Source organism: Schistocerca nitens, chromosome 6, assembly GCF_023898315.1.
Source record: "Schistocerca nitens isolate TAMUIC-IGC-003100 chromosome 6, iqSchNite1.1, whole genome shotgun sequence".
NCBI classification, from domain to species: Eukaryota; Metazoa; Arthropoda; class Insecta; order Orthoptera; family Acrididae; genus Schistocerca; species Schistocerca nitens.
Genome location: NC_064619.1, coordinates 211,921,470 through 211,938,271, shown reverse-complemented (window position 1 = coordinate 211,938,271; position 16,802 = coordinate 211,921,470). Strand labels below are relative to the sequence as shown.

The window sequence follows — 16,802 nt, the reverse complement described above, 5'->3', positions numbered from 1 at the left end:
TTCCCACTGCTATTCTTTCCTTGGTGTCCATTTTTATGTTGTTGTTCGTGGTAAACCAAGATCCCAGGTATGTGAACTGGTATACTCTCTTCAACAAATATGTGAACTGGTATACTCTCTTGAACCTCTTGCCATCTATCTCCTCCTGGCTCCTAGGACAACCGCCCAAACTTTCCATGAAGACACTGGCCGTCTTATCTTGAGCTCTCCTCACCGACGCATTTTGCTGTTACAACATTTCCACTGGCAACAGTGATCAATTCAGCATTACATAGAGTAGTCGGATACTTTTGATCAGATAGTGCATTTCTGAGGGTAGATTCCCGTAATAAATTTAAGACGCCATTGTAACACGGGAATGTCTGCATTTATCGGCGTTCGTAAACTCGCAGTACAATCGATACTGGAATTCTCAAAAGTCTCATTAGTTACATCAAGAACATCTGCATAATGCAGAAACGGAAATGTGGTATGCAGTTAGTGCAACATGAATTACTCGACCAATCCTTTCCCACCAAACTATAACTTCTGATAGGTATGTGAACATAAAAATTTCATATGTATTTCATTGACAGTCCAGAGTAAGCACCACCTTGTAATTTAAAGTGGGTCGGATGCTTCTAACTCTAACAGCAAAGACTTCTTAGTGGTACAATCGTATTGGTATGCAGATATATATATATATATATATATATATATATATATATATATATATATATATATATATATATATATATATATATATATATATATATAAAATCATGTACCGATTGAGCATCTGATACACGGAATACATGAATCTTGGCTTTACATGAAGAATACATTCATGGTTGAATGTAAACAATATACTGCAACACTTTACCGAGAAATAGTAACTACTGAAGACGCATATGGTTATTTCACTAAGGAGAATGCAAGAGCATACCTCGACTGTCACTCGCTGGGTACGGAATGTCACTATATAAACGTTAAAGCAAAGCGGTTTCACACTTTTCAGTAGCTGAATTTATATGATCGCTCCGTTGTGTACAAGGCCGTCAGTTCCAACCATATTATTCTTTAACTATTTCTAGCCGTAAACATCTGTGACAGACCGTGTAAATGATCCATCTGCGACAGACCGTGTAAATGATCCCTCGAGTATCTTTTGCTGTTGGCCAACTTCGAGGAAATTTAATTCTACCGTTTCGAGTCTGTAAATTCAGACTGCCGCGATTGCTGTGTGCTGTGCTGGTGCTTTGTGAATAATACAAGTGGAGAACGTCTACAACCGACAAACTGCTACCGAGCATCGACGATGCCACCAATTTTTGACGTCCATGTTAGTCGCATAAACAGCCACACATTACAGCAGGTACGCATGTCATCCTATCTTGTTAGACAACCTTCTTGTGCATCACATCTATGGCTGGTGAAATATTTATATCATGTACGTAAAACTGTTAGGCAGTGTTCAAAGGCGACCAACAGACGCTTTAGGATGCCCTGGGCGTGATACACGTCAGAATGGCTTTTAATGGCATTAATGAAAAAAAAAAGTGAATGCCAGAACTGCTACACAAGTGTAACTACAGAAACTCAGAATGCGGCCCTGTACAATGCAACATAAATAGTTAGTAAGCTGCCGAATGAAACAACTAGGTAACTGTTAACAGTCACAATTTATTTATTTATTTCCAGTCGTTATATGGATTAACAAGAAATGTATGCGCTGTTTTATGATTGTGGGGTAACCTGTGGCACTCAGGTCGTCTCAGCTCCTTTTTCTGTCGTGTTACTTTACAGTCACCATCAAGCTTTGTAAATCCTCAATATATGTAATGTAACACAACGGAAAAATGAGGCAGAGACCGAGTTTATGAAGTGTGATGGTGTATGGGATGTAACGCGACAGAAAAAGGAGTCTGTCACCAATGGAGACAGTGCCACAGGTTATCCCAAACACAGCACATGCGTACTGTATTAATGCACATAAATCCACTTGCTGATAAAGGTAAACCTCTGAAACGCGCCGAGGAAATAAATTTGTGACTGGCGACAATAAACCTGCTGCCTCATTCGATATTAGTAACAGTCGCGGCAAAGCCTAAACCAAAAACGTTCGAATTTTAACGTTAGTAGACTACCTTTGGCCATCAAGCACGCTGAGAACTCACATAAGTAAAAAATAAACAAATAAACTTTCCTCTGCCTAAGGGGCAGCTCATGATCTCCTTATCTATGCAAGCGTAATAAATCAACACATGATTGCCCCTCAAGTTTTTCACGCGGCAATGGAAGCCGCATGACAATAAAATATTCCCATCGTGGTTATTTTCTTAGAACTATAAATTAACAATCAACCGTGTTTTTTTGTCTCTGTGGAGTTAGCGGTTGTTTCCATCAGGATAAAATTACCTTTGGCTTTAGGTTCTAATTTCGTTACCTCCATCTCAAGGAGCGCTAGCTAGCATCATAGACCTAATAATGCTGGAATACAGTATTTGGAACGGCATGTAAATAAACGGTTTATTTCCCAGGAAGTGCAATATGAAGTGGTTCACGTAAGGCAGATACATCTTTGGGTCACTGCACACCTCGACAAACAGATGGCACGTAATGTTGGCAGTTTTTGAAATAACTGATCGATATAGATAAGAGGTTACACAGAGCAGCAATGACTATAGGGTAAGCACAGCGTACTGCGCATGTCGCTAACTACAAACAAAAATTGTCACGTGACTTCCGTACGAGACTATTTAAATTTTGCTCTAATACTGAAAGATTAATATTACACTTATGTATATCTTGATAACAGAAATGGTCAAAAATGATGGTACTGCGGAGGCAAACGGACATACGGTACGTCAAAGGAGTTACTTTTCGTAAGTATGTAACACAGAAGTCTGATTACAATTATACCAAATACCGGCACTCTATGTGTTTGACAAAACTGACACCGTGTAATAAGAAGTTAATATAGCAGTTTGTAACTGTTTAGCCATATATTTATGAGACAAGTGCTAGATAAATCTGATAGTGTGCTGCCAGACTATCCGCTGAATGTATGCCCATTATGAGCAATTTTACCCAGCCGTTAAGATTTACATGTGACATTCTATGTCATTACCTCTAGATTACGCAGACTGCCAAACTATTGTGCTTATTTCAAAGTGGTCTTACTAGCAAACCTTTGTACTGGGAATGAATGTGCGGTGTATATTTTAGCTTCCCTTAACGATGAACGAAGATTAAACGTGTGCCACCAGAAAGTAAATACCAAAAATTTCGTGCATATAAATATTTCAGCCGCGGAGGTTCGAGTCCTCCCTCGGGCATGGGTGGGTATGTTCGTCATTTGGATAATTTAGGTTAAGTAGTGTGTAAGCTTGGGGACTAATGACCTTAGCAGTTAAGTCCCATAAGATTTCACACATTTGAACATCTAAATATTTCTTCAATGTTTGATAAATCTATAATTTCCTGTATGTCACAACTCCAGACATGATATTTTTTAAAAATAAATTTACTAAATGGTATGTTGGTAGATGGAAACATTGCCAAAATGTTATAGGACTGCATCGTGAACGCAGCTGAATACTTCAGTGTGATTACTACTACAGCTATTATTTAATTGGCAGGTATTATTACTTAACTGGCAGATATGTGTACGTCCTTTATGGATCGCTTGTCACACTGTCTTGACAGACTAACTTCAATGAATGACATTTATTTAAGTGTATGGAGTTTTTGCAGTGCGAATGCGAGAATTATGTGAGAAGTGAAAATCATACGAAAGCTTTAGGAAACCCATGGCGTGTACATCCCAGTATGTACTCTCTAATAACATTCATTACTGAAAGATATAAAATCGAGAACTGCAACACAGGTGAGTAATCGCTGCGAAACAATGGGACAATATTTTAGTAAAAAAAAATTATAAATAAGCAGCCTTTAAACTTTTAAAAATTTAACAAGTACCACATGCCAAAATATCACTGACGAGAAATATCGTAATCGCTTGGACAATTGAATTGGAACTATCAAATCTTGGAACTTCGGTTATTTCAATATAACTACAAATTATCTGCCAACAGGATTATTCCGCGTTCTCCATGTGCTGAAAAGTAATGCCTCAGAGTCTTTTATGTGAAATTCTTATTTCTCTTCGTGTACGTATTTGCAACCCTCTATCGCTACAGCTCCAAATTGTAGTGTGTACCATGGCAGTGTGTTCAAAAATGGTTCAAATGGCTCTGACCACTATGGGACTCAACTGCTGTGGTCATCAGTCCCCTAGAACTTAGAACTACTTAAACCTAACTAACCTAAGGACATCACACACATCCATGCCCGAGGCAGGATTCGAACCTGCGACCGTAGCAGTCGCACGGTTCCGGACTGCGCGCCTAGAACCGCGAGACCACCGCGGCCGGCATGGCAGTGTGTAACGTAACTACATCGGTGCTTGAGAAACAACGTGCTGTAATCCAGTTTCGTATTCGAAGGATTTGTCCACACATGGAGCACCTTCTCCTGCAGCATTACAATGACAGGCCACACACGAGCGCCGTGACATCTGCGACAAGCCGACGCCATGGACCATCCTCCATACAGTCGCAAGTTTGCCCGATCCTATTTTAATCTGTTTTTATATCTTAAAGACCATCTACGAGGACTTCAGTTTGATAGTGATCAAGTGGTGCAAGATTAGACTGTGGCTCCGTCAACACAGTCAAACATTTTACAGTAACGGCATCAACAATTGATCTCTCGTTAGGAGAAACTTTTAGACATGAAGACTAATGGGATACAACGTTAATAACGTCTGATTTATTAAAACCCTTTATGAGTTTTCACATAAAAAATTCGGAGGCATCACATTTCAGGATGCCCTCGTAGATTATAACAGGCCGCTAGCCGTGTGTCCTAGTATTGTTACCTCCTTTCCAAGAAAATGCTTCAGACAACCGTTTATTTCCCCAAAAGTGTTTTTTTTGTCGTTTTAGGGCGCACAACTACAGTGGTCATTAGCGCCCAGACTAAGTTATGAATGCACTGCGAATCACAAGGTTAAAACAGCAACTAAAAAGGACGACACTATAAAAGGCACATTAACAGGCAAGGGATAAAAAGAAAACAGCATAATCAAATGTCCTTAGACAGGTTTGTCAAGTGGATAAAACGAAGAACGCGAGCAGCTGCTCCTGGGTCATCCGCTAAAATGTCATCTAGAGTACATGGCAGGCCAAGATCAATGCGCAGTGTATTAAAATTCGGACAGGACGTTAAAATGTGGCGTACCGTCAGTATTTGCCCACATGGGCAGAACGGCGCCGGCGCAGCCGTCAGCAGATGGCGATGGCTGAACCGGCAGTGTCCAATCCGTAACCGGGCCAAAACGACCTCCTCCCGCCGAGAAGGGCGTGAAGAGGTCGTCCAAGCCGTGGGGAGAGGTTTCAAGGCCCGAAGCTTGTTTTCAGTAAGTGTAGACCATTCAGTAAGTGTAGACCAATCGGCATGCCACAGCGATAAAATGCGCTGACAAATGACCCTGCTAAAATCAGATGAAGGCACACAACAGGAAGCTGTCCGAGGCTGGAGGACCGCAGCCTTGGCCGCGGCATCTGCAGCTTCGTTCCCAGGGATACCGACATGGCCAGGAACCCACATAAAGCTAACCGGAGAACCGTCGTCCGCCAGCTGCTGAAGAGAGCGTTGGATCCGGTGCACGAAAGGGTGAACCGGATACGGATCACTGAGGCTCTGGATGGCGCTCAGGGAATCCGAGCAGATAAGCAGGATGTCGGTGGCGGCGGATGTAAAGAACAGCCTGATAGAGGCAAATAGGTCAGCTGTGAAGACCGAACAATGGCCATGGAGCCGGTATTTGAAACTTTTTGTGTGCCCCGACAATAAAAGAACACCCGACACCGTCATTGGTTTTAGAGCCATCTCTATAAATGAAGATCGTATTAATGAACTTCGAGCGAAGTTCGACAAACCGCGAGCGGTATACCGAAGCTGGGGTAACCTCCCCGAAAGTGCGTACGGTAAGAATTCCTGATTAGTGACCTATTCCGTTATCCGGGAGGGAATCGCAAAGCGGGAGGTGACTATGTGAAAAAGATGAATAACCAATGAAACGGTAACATTCTACGAGTCGAAGCGTTTAACGTTAAGACGTCTAAATGTGGTAGGGTAAATAGAACTATGAAAAGAGAAATTCAAAGGCTCCATCTAGATGTACTGGGGTCAGTAAAAGTGAAATAGAACAAAGATGAGGATTTATGAGTGCAAAAACAGTCCTAGGTTGCAGTTTTGTAAATTACAAAGATTTCTGGCCAGATGAATGTACGATTAATATCAACAATAGCAGCAAGTAAAGTAACGGAAGTAGGATTCCCTATGAATAGGAAGATAGGGCAAAGAGCGGGTTATAAAAGTAAAATAGTAAAAGAAACAAGAATGTATGGAACAAAAAGAAGGAACTGCTACAGTTAAAAAGAGTGTAATAGACGGATGTAGGGTTTCGTGTTAACTTTTTAATCCAGTGGCAGTCAACCTGGTTCCTACCGTATACTAGTGGGCGTTCCAGCTTCCGCGGCAAGCGGTAGGGATTTTAAAAACATGTTCATTAGGTTTTTATAAAATTTTGACATAGAGGATTTGGTATGTAAATACTGTTATAGGCTTTAACTCGCTTTATAAATTTCATACAGCAAAGTTACTTCCCTACGAATCACCATTACTGTGGAACTGGTGAGCAGTTGCAAAATTTTACTACTAGCTGAGATAAAAATGAGGGCGGTAGGTAAAAGAGGTTGACTATTCCTGTAAATCTGTACATGGAACAAGCAAAGAAAGATTCAAGGGTGCAGTTAAAAATCAGGGTGAAAGGATATCAATAAGATTCGCTGATGACTTTTCTATCCTCAGTGAAAGTGAAGCTGAATTACAGGCCCTGTTGAGTGACAAGTACAGTACAATGAATACAGAATATGGACCAGGTAAACCGAAGAAAGACGAAAGTAAAATAAGAAAGTAACGAGGAGCAGCGATAAACTAAATATCGAAATTGGTGACGTCGAAATAAATGATGAGAAGGAATTCTGATATCTTGCAGCCAAATAATAAATGACGGACGGAGCAAGGAGGGCATAAAAAGCGGACTGGCACAGGTCAAGAGGGCATCCTAGCAAGAACTCTTCTGCTCTCAAACATCAGTCATAATTTGAGAAAGAAATTGCTGAGAATGTCAGTCCGGACCACGGCATTGTATATGGTGAAAATGGACTGTGGGAAAACCGGAAGATACGAGAATAGAAGCGACGGAGATGTGGTGCTATAGAAAGATGTTGAAAATGAGATGGCAAGAAAGTAAGAAATGAGGAGGTTCTTCGCGGAATTGGCTAAGAATGGAGAACGCTGACAATATGGGACAGGATCACAGAACATGGAATAAGACATGAGGAATAACTGCCGTGGTACTAAAGTCAGGGAATAACTTGCATGGCACTATAGGAAACTGTAAATGGTAAAAACTGTACAAGACAGAGACTAGAATACATCCCACAAACAATTCAGGCCGTAGGGTGAGTGCTACTGTGAGATGAAGAGGGAAGAGGTTACCTCTACAGACGAGCAGCTGTGAGATAATAGCTTCATAACTTCTATTTACACATAATTATAGCAGTATTTACACACATTATGGGTATAAGCAGGAAAAACACATTTCATACGATTTCACGACAGTCAGTTATAGTCCCTGACGAAGATGATGGTGCCGGTCGCGGTGGCCGAGCGGTTATGGCGCTTCAGTCCGGAACGGCGCGACTGCTACGGTCGCAGGTTCGAATCCTGCCTCGGGCATGGATGTGTGTGATGTCCTTAGGTTAGTTAGGTTTAAGTAGTTCTAAGTTCTAGGGGACTGATGACCTCAGATGTTAAGTCCCATAGTACTCAAAGCCATTTGAAGATGATGGTGGACAATATGGAAAGCTTGGAATTTTATCAGAGTTTGACGCGGCAATTGAACCGATCAATTTTTATGCAAGGACTCCGTCGCTAAAAACTTCATTCAATGGGATTAGTTAGGTTTAAGTAGTTCTAAGTTCTAGGGGACTGATGACCTCAGATGTTAAGTCCCATAGTACTCAAAGCCATTTGAAGATGATGGTGGACAATATGGAAAACTTGGAATTTTATCAGAGTTTGACGCGGCAATTGAACCGATCAATTTTTATGCAAGGACTCCGTCGCTAAAAACTTCATTCAATGGGAAGATCACTTTGGATTCCGTGGAAATATTGGGACACGTGAGGCAATACTGACCCTACGACTTATCTTAGAAGCTAGATTAAGGAAAGGCAAACCTACGTTTATAGCATTTGTAGACTTAAAGAAAGTGTTTGACAATGTTGACGGGAATACTCTCTTTCAAATTCTGAAGGTGGCAGGGGTAAAATACAGGGAGCGAAAGGCTATTTACAATTTGTACAGGAACTAGATGGCAGTTATAAGAGTCGAGGGGCATGAGAGGGAAGCAGTGGTTGAGAAGGGAGTGAGACAGGGTTGTAGCCTTTCCCCGATGTTATTCAATCTTTATATTGAGCAAGCAGTGAAGGAAACAAAAGAAAAATTCGGAGTAGGTATTAAAATCCATGGAGAAGTAATAAAAACTTTGAGGTTTGCCGATGACATTGTAATCCTGTCAGGGACAGCAAAGGACTTGGAAGAGCAGTTGAACGGAATGGATACTGCCTTGAAAGGAGGATATAAGATGAACATCAACAGAAGCGAAACGAGGATAATGGAATGTAGTCGAATTAAGTCGGGTGATTCTAAGGGAATTAGATTAGGAAATCAGACACTTAAAGTAGTAAAAGAGTTTTGCTATTTGGGGAGCAAAATAACTTATGATGGTCGAAGTAGAGAGGATATAAAATGTAGACTGGCAATGGCAAGGAAAGTGTTTCTGAAGAAGAGAAATTTGTTAACATCGAATATAGATTTAAGTGTCAGGAAGTCATTAATGAAAGTATTTGTATGGAGTGTAGCCACGTATGGAAGTGAAACATGGACGATAAATAGTTTGGACAAGAGGAGAATAGAGGCTTTCGAAATGTGGTGCTACAGAAGAATGCTGAAGATTAGATGGGTAGATCATATAACTAATGAGGAGGTACTGAATAGGATTGGGCAGAAGAGAAGTTTGTGGCACAACTTGACTAGAAGAAGCGATGGTTGGTAGGACCATGTTCTGAGGCGTCAAGGGATCACCAATTTAGTATTGTAGGGCAGCGTGGAGGGTAAAAATCGTAGAGTGAGACAAAGAGATGAATACACTAAGCAGATTCAGAAGGATGTAGGTTGCAGTAGGTACTGGGAGATGAAGAAGCTTGCACAGAATAGAGTAGCATGGAGAGCTGCATCAAACCAGTTTCAGGACTGAAGACCACAGCAACAACAACATATTTTGTAGGCAGGAAGAATGTTATCTGAATTTTACGCGGGAATTGAATCGATAAAATTTTATGCTAGGACTCTGTCGCTAAAAACTTCACTCAATATTTTGTAGGCAGGAAGATCAGGAACTAAGCGGCGTAAAATTATACCCGTGGAAACAAGAGATTTAATGTCGTCAGTAAATGGTAGTTTAGATTTTAGGGGTGAGTCCTGCCCAACGAAAATTTGAGATGAACACGAACATAAGATTTTATTGGGTAACGTTTTGCTGTGAACTACTTGTAACATTTCTACAAATAGGTGCATTTCTTGTTAATCTAAGAGATGGGTAGGAAGGATAAAAAGTTCCCTACCTGTTTTCGGAAGGTGACAGAAATTCATAAATGTTCCTCAGGCTTTTTGCGACTAAAGAAGTCATTCACTGCGCATAAAACACGCAGCTCATCGACATACTACCCTATAAAGCAATGTTTTCGTTAGGGAAAAGTTGAAGTCAGTAAACTGTCTCACCAACAACGAATTGCAGCGTTAAAGTACGAAAGACAAAAAAAAACAAAAAACGTATGTGATATAAATTGTAAAGCGGTGTGGCAATACGTAGTACGAACGGAATTTTCAGACTGCAGAGCGCTGGTGCATGGTGGTCGCATGGTCGCAGCTAGCGCGGGCCAGGGCTGTGCCGTCGCTGCTCGAGTACTGGTGGTTATTCTTTATGTTTTACAGTCCCTGTTAATACATATTGATGAAAGTAATATCGCACAAAACTAATTTGGGGCCTCACTACCGAATGAACAGATAAAATCCCGCTTTAAAAATAATTTTGTTTGTAACGGGAAACAAACCCACGCCTTAAGCCGGTGGTAGGCGACGCATGACAGACGTAACTAGCAATATTTGCGTGGGCCGACTCCAGCTGCACACTGCAAAAATGAAACTGCGAATATCTGCCAATATACAAGAGAAGGCCCGCCCGGTTGGCCGTGCGGTCTAACGCACGGCTTTCCGGGCGGTAGGAGCGCCTGGTCCCCGGTACGAATCCGCCCGGCGGATTTGTGTCGAGGTCCGGTGAACCGGCCAGTTTGTGGATGGTTTTTAGGCGGTTTTCCATCTGCCTCGGCGAAAGCGGACTGGTTCCCCTTATTCCGCCTCAGTTACACTATGTCGGCGATTGCTGCGCGAACAAGTTCTCCACGTACACCACCATTACTCTACCACGCAAACATACGGGTTACACTCGTCTGGCGTGAGACATTCCCTGGGGGGTCCACCGGGGGCCGAACCGCACAATAACCCTGAAAGAGTGGTTCGGTGTGGGGCGGCGGAGGGGTGAAGTGGACTGCGGTAGTCGTCGTGGGGTTTTGGACCACTGCGGCTGCAGCGGGGACGGAGCCTCTCCGTCGTTTCTAGTTCCCAGGTTAACATACAATATGATACAATACAATACAACACAATACAAGAGAAAATGCAGATGGCGACCCTTAGAAGGAACACGCAGTATAGACAATGGCGAGACGCAAGCGTCAGTAGGTATACCTTCGTAAATCGATTACAGTGGATCAAGGAAGGTGATAGAAGATGAAATAAATTTAAGTGAAACTGTCTTGGTTGAAGTATTCAACGTCGTATTACGTGTAATTTTACTGTGTTATGTAATATTAATATTTAACAGGATGCTGAAACGTAAGAGAAGTGCTGAATTGAAAACAAAGAAACAGAAAGAACAGCGAAAAAATAAAACCTATGAAGAGCGAGAAGCACGTTAAGCTTCACAACGGAGAATGAATAGCTTGAGATAAAACTTAACAGATGGACAACGAGATGAAATTAGAGAAGAAGATCGCGTGAGATACTCAGCAAGTGGATACATAGAAACTGCCGAAGAAACAAGATTACGAAATAAACTAAGCAGAGTTAAAGACAAAGATCGCAAGCCTGTAAGGTATTATTGAATACTTAAGCGGGTTTCAGTGTACTTAAAAAGTATTCGAGAGTACTGTTGGGCGTGATTTACTAATATTTTTATTTATTTATTTATTTTTAATATTCTAATTTACACTGTTACCGAGTGATCTGGAATGTTCCCAGAAAATAAATCAAAATAAAGACCAAGCGATGTGGGTTTTTATCAGGTGACAAGTTAATAAAGTTTAGTTAGGAAAGAAAGTTATGACAACCGATTTAATCAGCTTCATAGAATAAATATTGGTGCGATACGCTGCTACATTTTTAACTGCCTCCAGAAGTTACTATTGGATGTTAAAATTTTATCAAGTTGTAGCGTTGGTTGTTAAATAGTTAACGGAATGGACGATTGGGCAAGACGTCACGCAGCCCATACCAGATCGTTACGTTTACTAACGAATTTAGTAGTTCCGGTTTCGCGTCTGAAAAGTCAGCGTGTAGGGTTTCAGATTGTGTATATGATGTAGAACTATTCTGGTGATTTGTGAGTAATGGACAATAATCGTTAGTAATTCACATATAATCATAAAAACAAGTAGAGAACTCACAGAAACTAAAAAAAATATCGATATATATCAACTTTTTCTGGCACAAATGACATTTCAACGTATTTTTCTCTACAACAGTGCAACAAATAGATAGATTTTTAATTACAAAGGAAATGAATCAAGACGGCTGGCCCTCAAATCCCAAAGTGGTTGTAACTGCCTGGAGAAATGAAATTACAACTGTGAAATACTAGCTCATGTGTTATGTCGGTAGCATTACTGTCAGCTTAGTGGACCTCACGGTAAATTCCATGTAAGTCATAGTTAAAAGGAACCACACGTTCCAGTACTCCATGCTAATGAAAGTTATTCCAACAGATAACAATACTGGAAAATAGTTACCAAATTTCACAGCTGTGTGGTAGAAAGCGGCTGTTTCTCTGTAAATATCACTACAAATGATCGGTGATCAGATGGCGCACTGTTCGCAATACTGGTAAACGACTATTAATTTATAACCTCCAATATTCAACAGCCGATTATTACCACAGTTAAATTATTTTTTGTTACTTTTTTGCAGCAGTCATAAACGGCGTTTCTGGGCAAAACAGTTAATAATGTCGATCATTTATTTATTAATAATGAGTAGTTGACGTATAAGTCAACTTGCAACTGCTGAAAGGAAATGCCAAGTCGATAAACAAACATGTGGGCATCGTAAACTCTGTAATTTGTGGATTTCGTTGCAGTTACGCGACAAGACAACTGTGTGTCTTAACACTGTACGTCACATTTATGTAATAACAATGCCAGATAGCCATTCTACATAGGTTTCTACGGAATGTTATTTTACTACATTCATTATAATACATGTGGCGCACCCACATGATTAGTTATTGTAACAATGGTCTTTATAAACATACATACTAGTTTAGTACGGTTTCCTCTATTGATGAAGGTGCTGTTTCACAGATTATTCAATATCTTTTCTGTCTCATAAATTTCTTCCCTCAAGTGCAATCTGTTTGCGTATTCTGAATTCCAAAAATTTCAGAACGTGGAAAGTTTTCATTTCAAAACGTGGAAAGTTTTCACTGCAGGAAACACGGATAGAATAAAATATTATTCGTTAACACACTTCCATCAGGGTTGTTCACTTTTAGAACATTCTCATTTTTTTTCTTCCCTGAAACGGTTTCTTTTCTATACACTTTAAAAAATTATACATAAAAGGCACCCAAACTGTTGCATGAAAATGATATGTTGAATGTGTGTTTCTTCCATTTATATGTTTTATACACAAGTGTTTACAACAATAAGGAAAAGCGTCTAAATATCAGCGTTTCGAATCAACACAGGGGCACAGCATATGAATCCTATAGAAAAATAAACATCCTTAGTCTGAAACACAGTAAAAGATAATACGGTTTTGTCGACGCTGCAGTTTGAGATAATAAAGCATGACAACAAACACAATGACAAATCGCCTCGAATCGTAAACTTTCAAAACTGTACTCTAACATATACTGCTGGTAAAATTTCGTTCGGAATCACAGAAAAATCGCACGGCCTTAAAACGAAAGTAAATGGCAGTTATGAAATCCGTATCTTCATCCAGGTGGACAGAATTTACACTTGTGAACCATAAGTTAAAACGTTTAAATAACACCGTCCGCACAGAGCTTATTCAACGCAAATAACGCACTTACCGTGGAAGCCTCTCTCCGTAGTACCATCATCACAATTACTTAAATTTGAGTAGCCCATGCTGAAACTTTCCACCAAAAAGCGCACGTTCTTGCTCATACTTCACTCTACACTTTACCACTACAGCGTAAGGTAGGTCGCGAACAAGAATCGATCAACACTTCACAGACGTTACAACAATCATCCAGAGATGACAGCTTACAAGATGACGTAGAACAAAAGCCATTCACGCTATCATGTGATAGACGACAGCAGGTTTTCCTAGATTCTTGGGAACTAGTTTCAGACTAGGAGAAATCCAAACGTGCTCATTAACAAGGGGTATAATACTGTACTAATCTTTTTAAGAGTTTTCTATAGTGGTTTGAAAGGGAGCCATGCTTTATTCAATAAAGTACCTCAACTGAGACACAAGTATTACATATACATTAAGAATTGGTCTCTTGCTTACTATTTTTTTGCCGAAAATTCCGTTTCGACATCTTGAAGCGTTCACGAAATAAAAGAGCGCAAATTTTAAGTGATTTGATATACAGGCTTATTCACGAAAATATGCAAATATTTTAATATGTTGTTCTACAAGTAAAACTAAAGAAAAAAGTTCATATAAACATAGGTCCGCAAATGCTTAGTTACGGCTAATAACAGATTTCGCTTGCCGGCCGCGGTGGTCTAGCGGTTCTAGGCGCTCAGTCCGGAACCGCGCGACTGCTACGGTCGCAGGTTCGAATCCTGCCTCGGGCATGGATGTGTGTGATGTCCTTAGGTTAGTTAGGTTTAAGTAGTTCTAGGGGACTGATGACCACAGATGTTAAGTCCCATAGTGCTCAGAGCCATTTGAACCGTTTGAACAGATTTTGCCTGAAATTTAGCAACTTTGCTAATTTGAAGCCATCGCAAAACTGTACGAGGTTAAAGTAAAGTACGATTTCTATTTTTTTATTTTTTATTGATCTGGTGAACCTAATAAAACATGCTCCAGATGTGTATCTGCAGTAGTTTTCCAGAACGTCCAGATTATGAATGCTTAGTAGAGAACCTGTCTCCCGTAACATCCGAAAAAAATACCCCACTAATTGTTCGTGCATTCGGAGCCCTCCGAGTTGGATAACGTACGCGATATTCGTTAACACCACATCAGCGTCTTTCTCTGTCGTGAATTTGAAAGGCATCCCTATTTCATAAATAATCTACAAACTATAACAGTTACTATGCGGTTTCACTTAAATACACTATTATTATGTTCTTTCACTGAAGAATACAGAAAACTAACTCGTATCAAGGTTAGGAAATTAGGAAACGACTGCATCAAATCACTAACGGTTGCCAACAATGACGTAAACGTTTCTACAGTCTTAATGGAAAGTTACCTGTATAATAATCTTTGCTTTACTGGATGTTCTGGAAAACTACTGCAGATACACTTCCGGGGCGTGTTTTATTAGATTCACCAGACCAATTACAAAAAAATAAATGGAAATCGTGCCTTATTTTAACCTCGTACAGTTTTGCGATGGCTTCATATTAGCGCAGTTGTTAAATTTCAGGCAAAATCTTGTATTAGCCGTAATTAAACATTTGTGGACGTATGTTTTTATGAACCTTTTTCTTTAGTTTTATTTGTAGAATAACATATTAAAATATTTGCTTTTATTCGTGAATCACCCTGTATACCATAACCTTCTGCAGATGCTTTCAATGACGAAGACCAAGAAAAAAATAATGGCGGTAAGACTCCAGACGGAGGCAGCACTGCCAATACTTCCTGCAGACATCACTGAAGTCTGGCCGGCCGCAGTGGCCGAGCGGTTCTAGGCGCTACAGTCTGGAACTGCGCGACCGCTACGGTGGCAGGTTCGAGTCCTGCCCCGGGCGTGGATGTGTGTGACGTCCTTAGGTTAGTTAGGTTTAAGTAGAACTACTTAAACCTAACTAACCATTTGAACTAAAGTCTGCCGGAAAGAGTACGAGGTTCCATCGCCAATCGTCGGTCACATTATGTATTTGATGGAATACCGTAACAGTCTGGACAGTGCTTATTTATTTACGCTAAACACGTTATGTCAACAAAGACCGTTGGCAGTTTCTCACTATAGCATTGTACGGTATGAATCAAGAATGTACGAGGAGCGTTCAATAAGGGATGCAACATCCCTTTTTCCTCGACTGATTTCGGTTTAAAAAAAATAGTGCAGAATTGGTTGTGGGGCATCGTGGAATACTGCCGCTTCAGCCCCTATACAGGCTTGCCATCCGCTGCGATGTATCCGATCCGTCACCGTTGTTGTTGTTGTGGTCATCAGTCCTGAGACTGGTTTGATGCAGCTCTCCATGCTACTCTATCCTGTGCAAGCTTCTTCATCTCCCAGTGCCTACTGCAGCCTACATCCTTCTGAATCTGCTTAGTGTATTCATCTCTTGGTCTCCCTCTACGATTTTTACCCTCCACGCTGCCCTCCAATGCTAAATATGTGATCACTTGATGCCTCAGAACATGTCCTACCAACCGGTTCCTTCTTCTTGTCAAGTTATGCCACAAACTCCTCTTCTCCCCAATCCTATTCAATACCTCCTCATTAGTTATGTGATCTACCCATCTAATCTTCAGCATTCTTCTGTAGCACCAGATTTCGAAAGCTTCTATTTTCTTCTTTTCTAAACTATTTATCGTCCATGTTTCACTTCCATACATGGCTACACTCCATACAAATACTTTCATTAATGACTTCCTGACACTTAAATCTATATTCGATGTTAACAAATTTCTCTTCTTCAGAAACTCTTTCCTTGCCATTGCCAGTCAACATTTTATATCCTCTCTACTTCGACCATCATAAGCTATTTTGCTCCCCAAATAGCAAAACTCTTTTACTACTTTAAGTGTCTCATTTCCTACTCTAATTCCCTCAGAATCACCCGACTTAATTCGACTACATTCCATTATCCTCGTTTTGCTTCTGTTGATGTTCATCTTATATCCTCTTTTCAAGACACTGACCATTCCGTTCAAATGCTCTTCCAAGTCCTTTGCTGCCTCTGACAGAATTACAATGTCATCGGCGAACCTCAGAGTTTTTATTTCTTCTCCATGGATTTTAATACCTACTCCGAACTTTTCTTTAGTTTCCTTTACTGCTTGCTCAATATACAGATTGAATAGCATCTGGGAGAGGCTACAACCCTGTCTCACTTCCTTCC

At 40.5% G+C, this 16,802-nt stretch overlaps 1 protein-coding gene across 1 annotated transcript in view; it reads right to left on the bottom strand.

The window, feature by feature from the left end:
* The window catches only part of LOC126263285 (solute carrier family 12 member 4), a 277,199-nt gene extending 263,496 nt beyond the window's left edge, over positions 1-13,703 (bottom strand). Inside the window, exon 1 of the mRNA XM_049960371.1 lies at positions 13,607-13,703. Within this exon, the coding sequence (XP_049816328.1) occupies positions 13,607-13,703 (97 nt within the window). The remainder of the gene's footprint in view (positions 1-13,606) is intronic.
* Between the last annotated feature and the right edge of the window lie 3,099 nt (positions 13,704-16,802).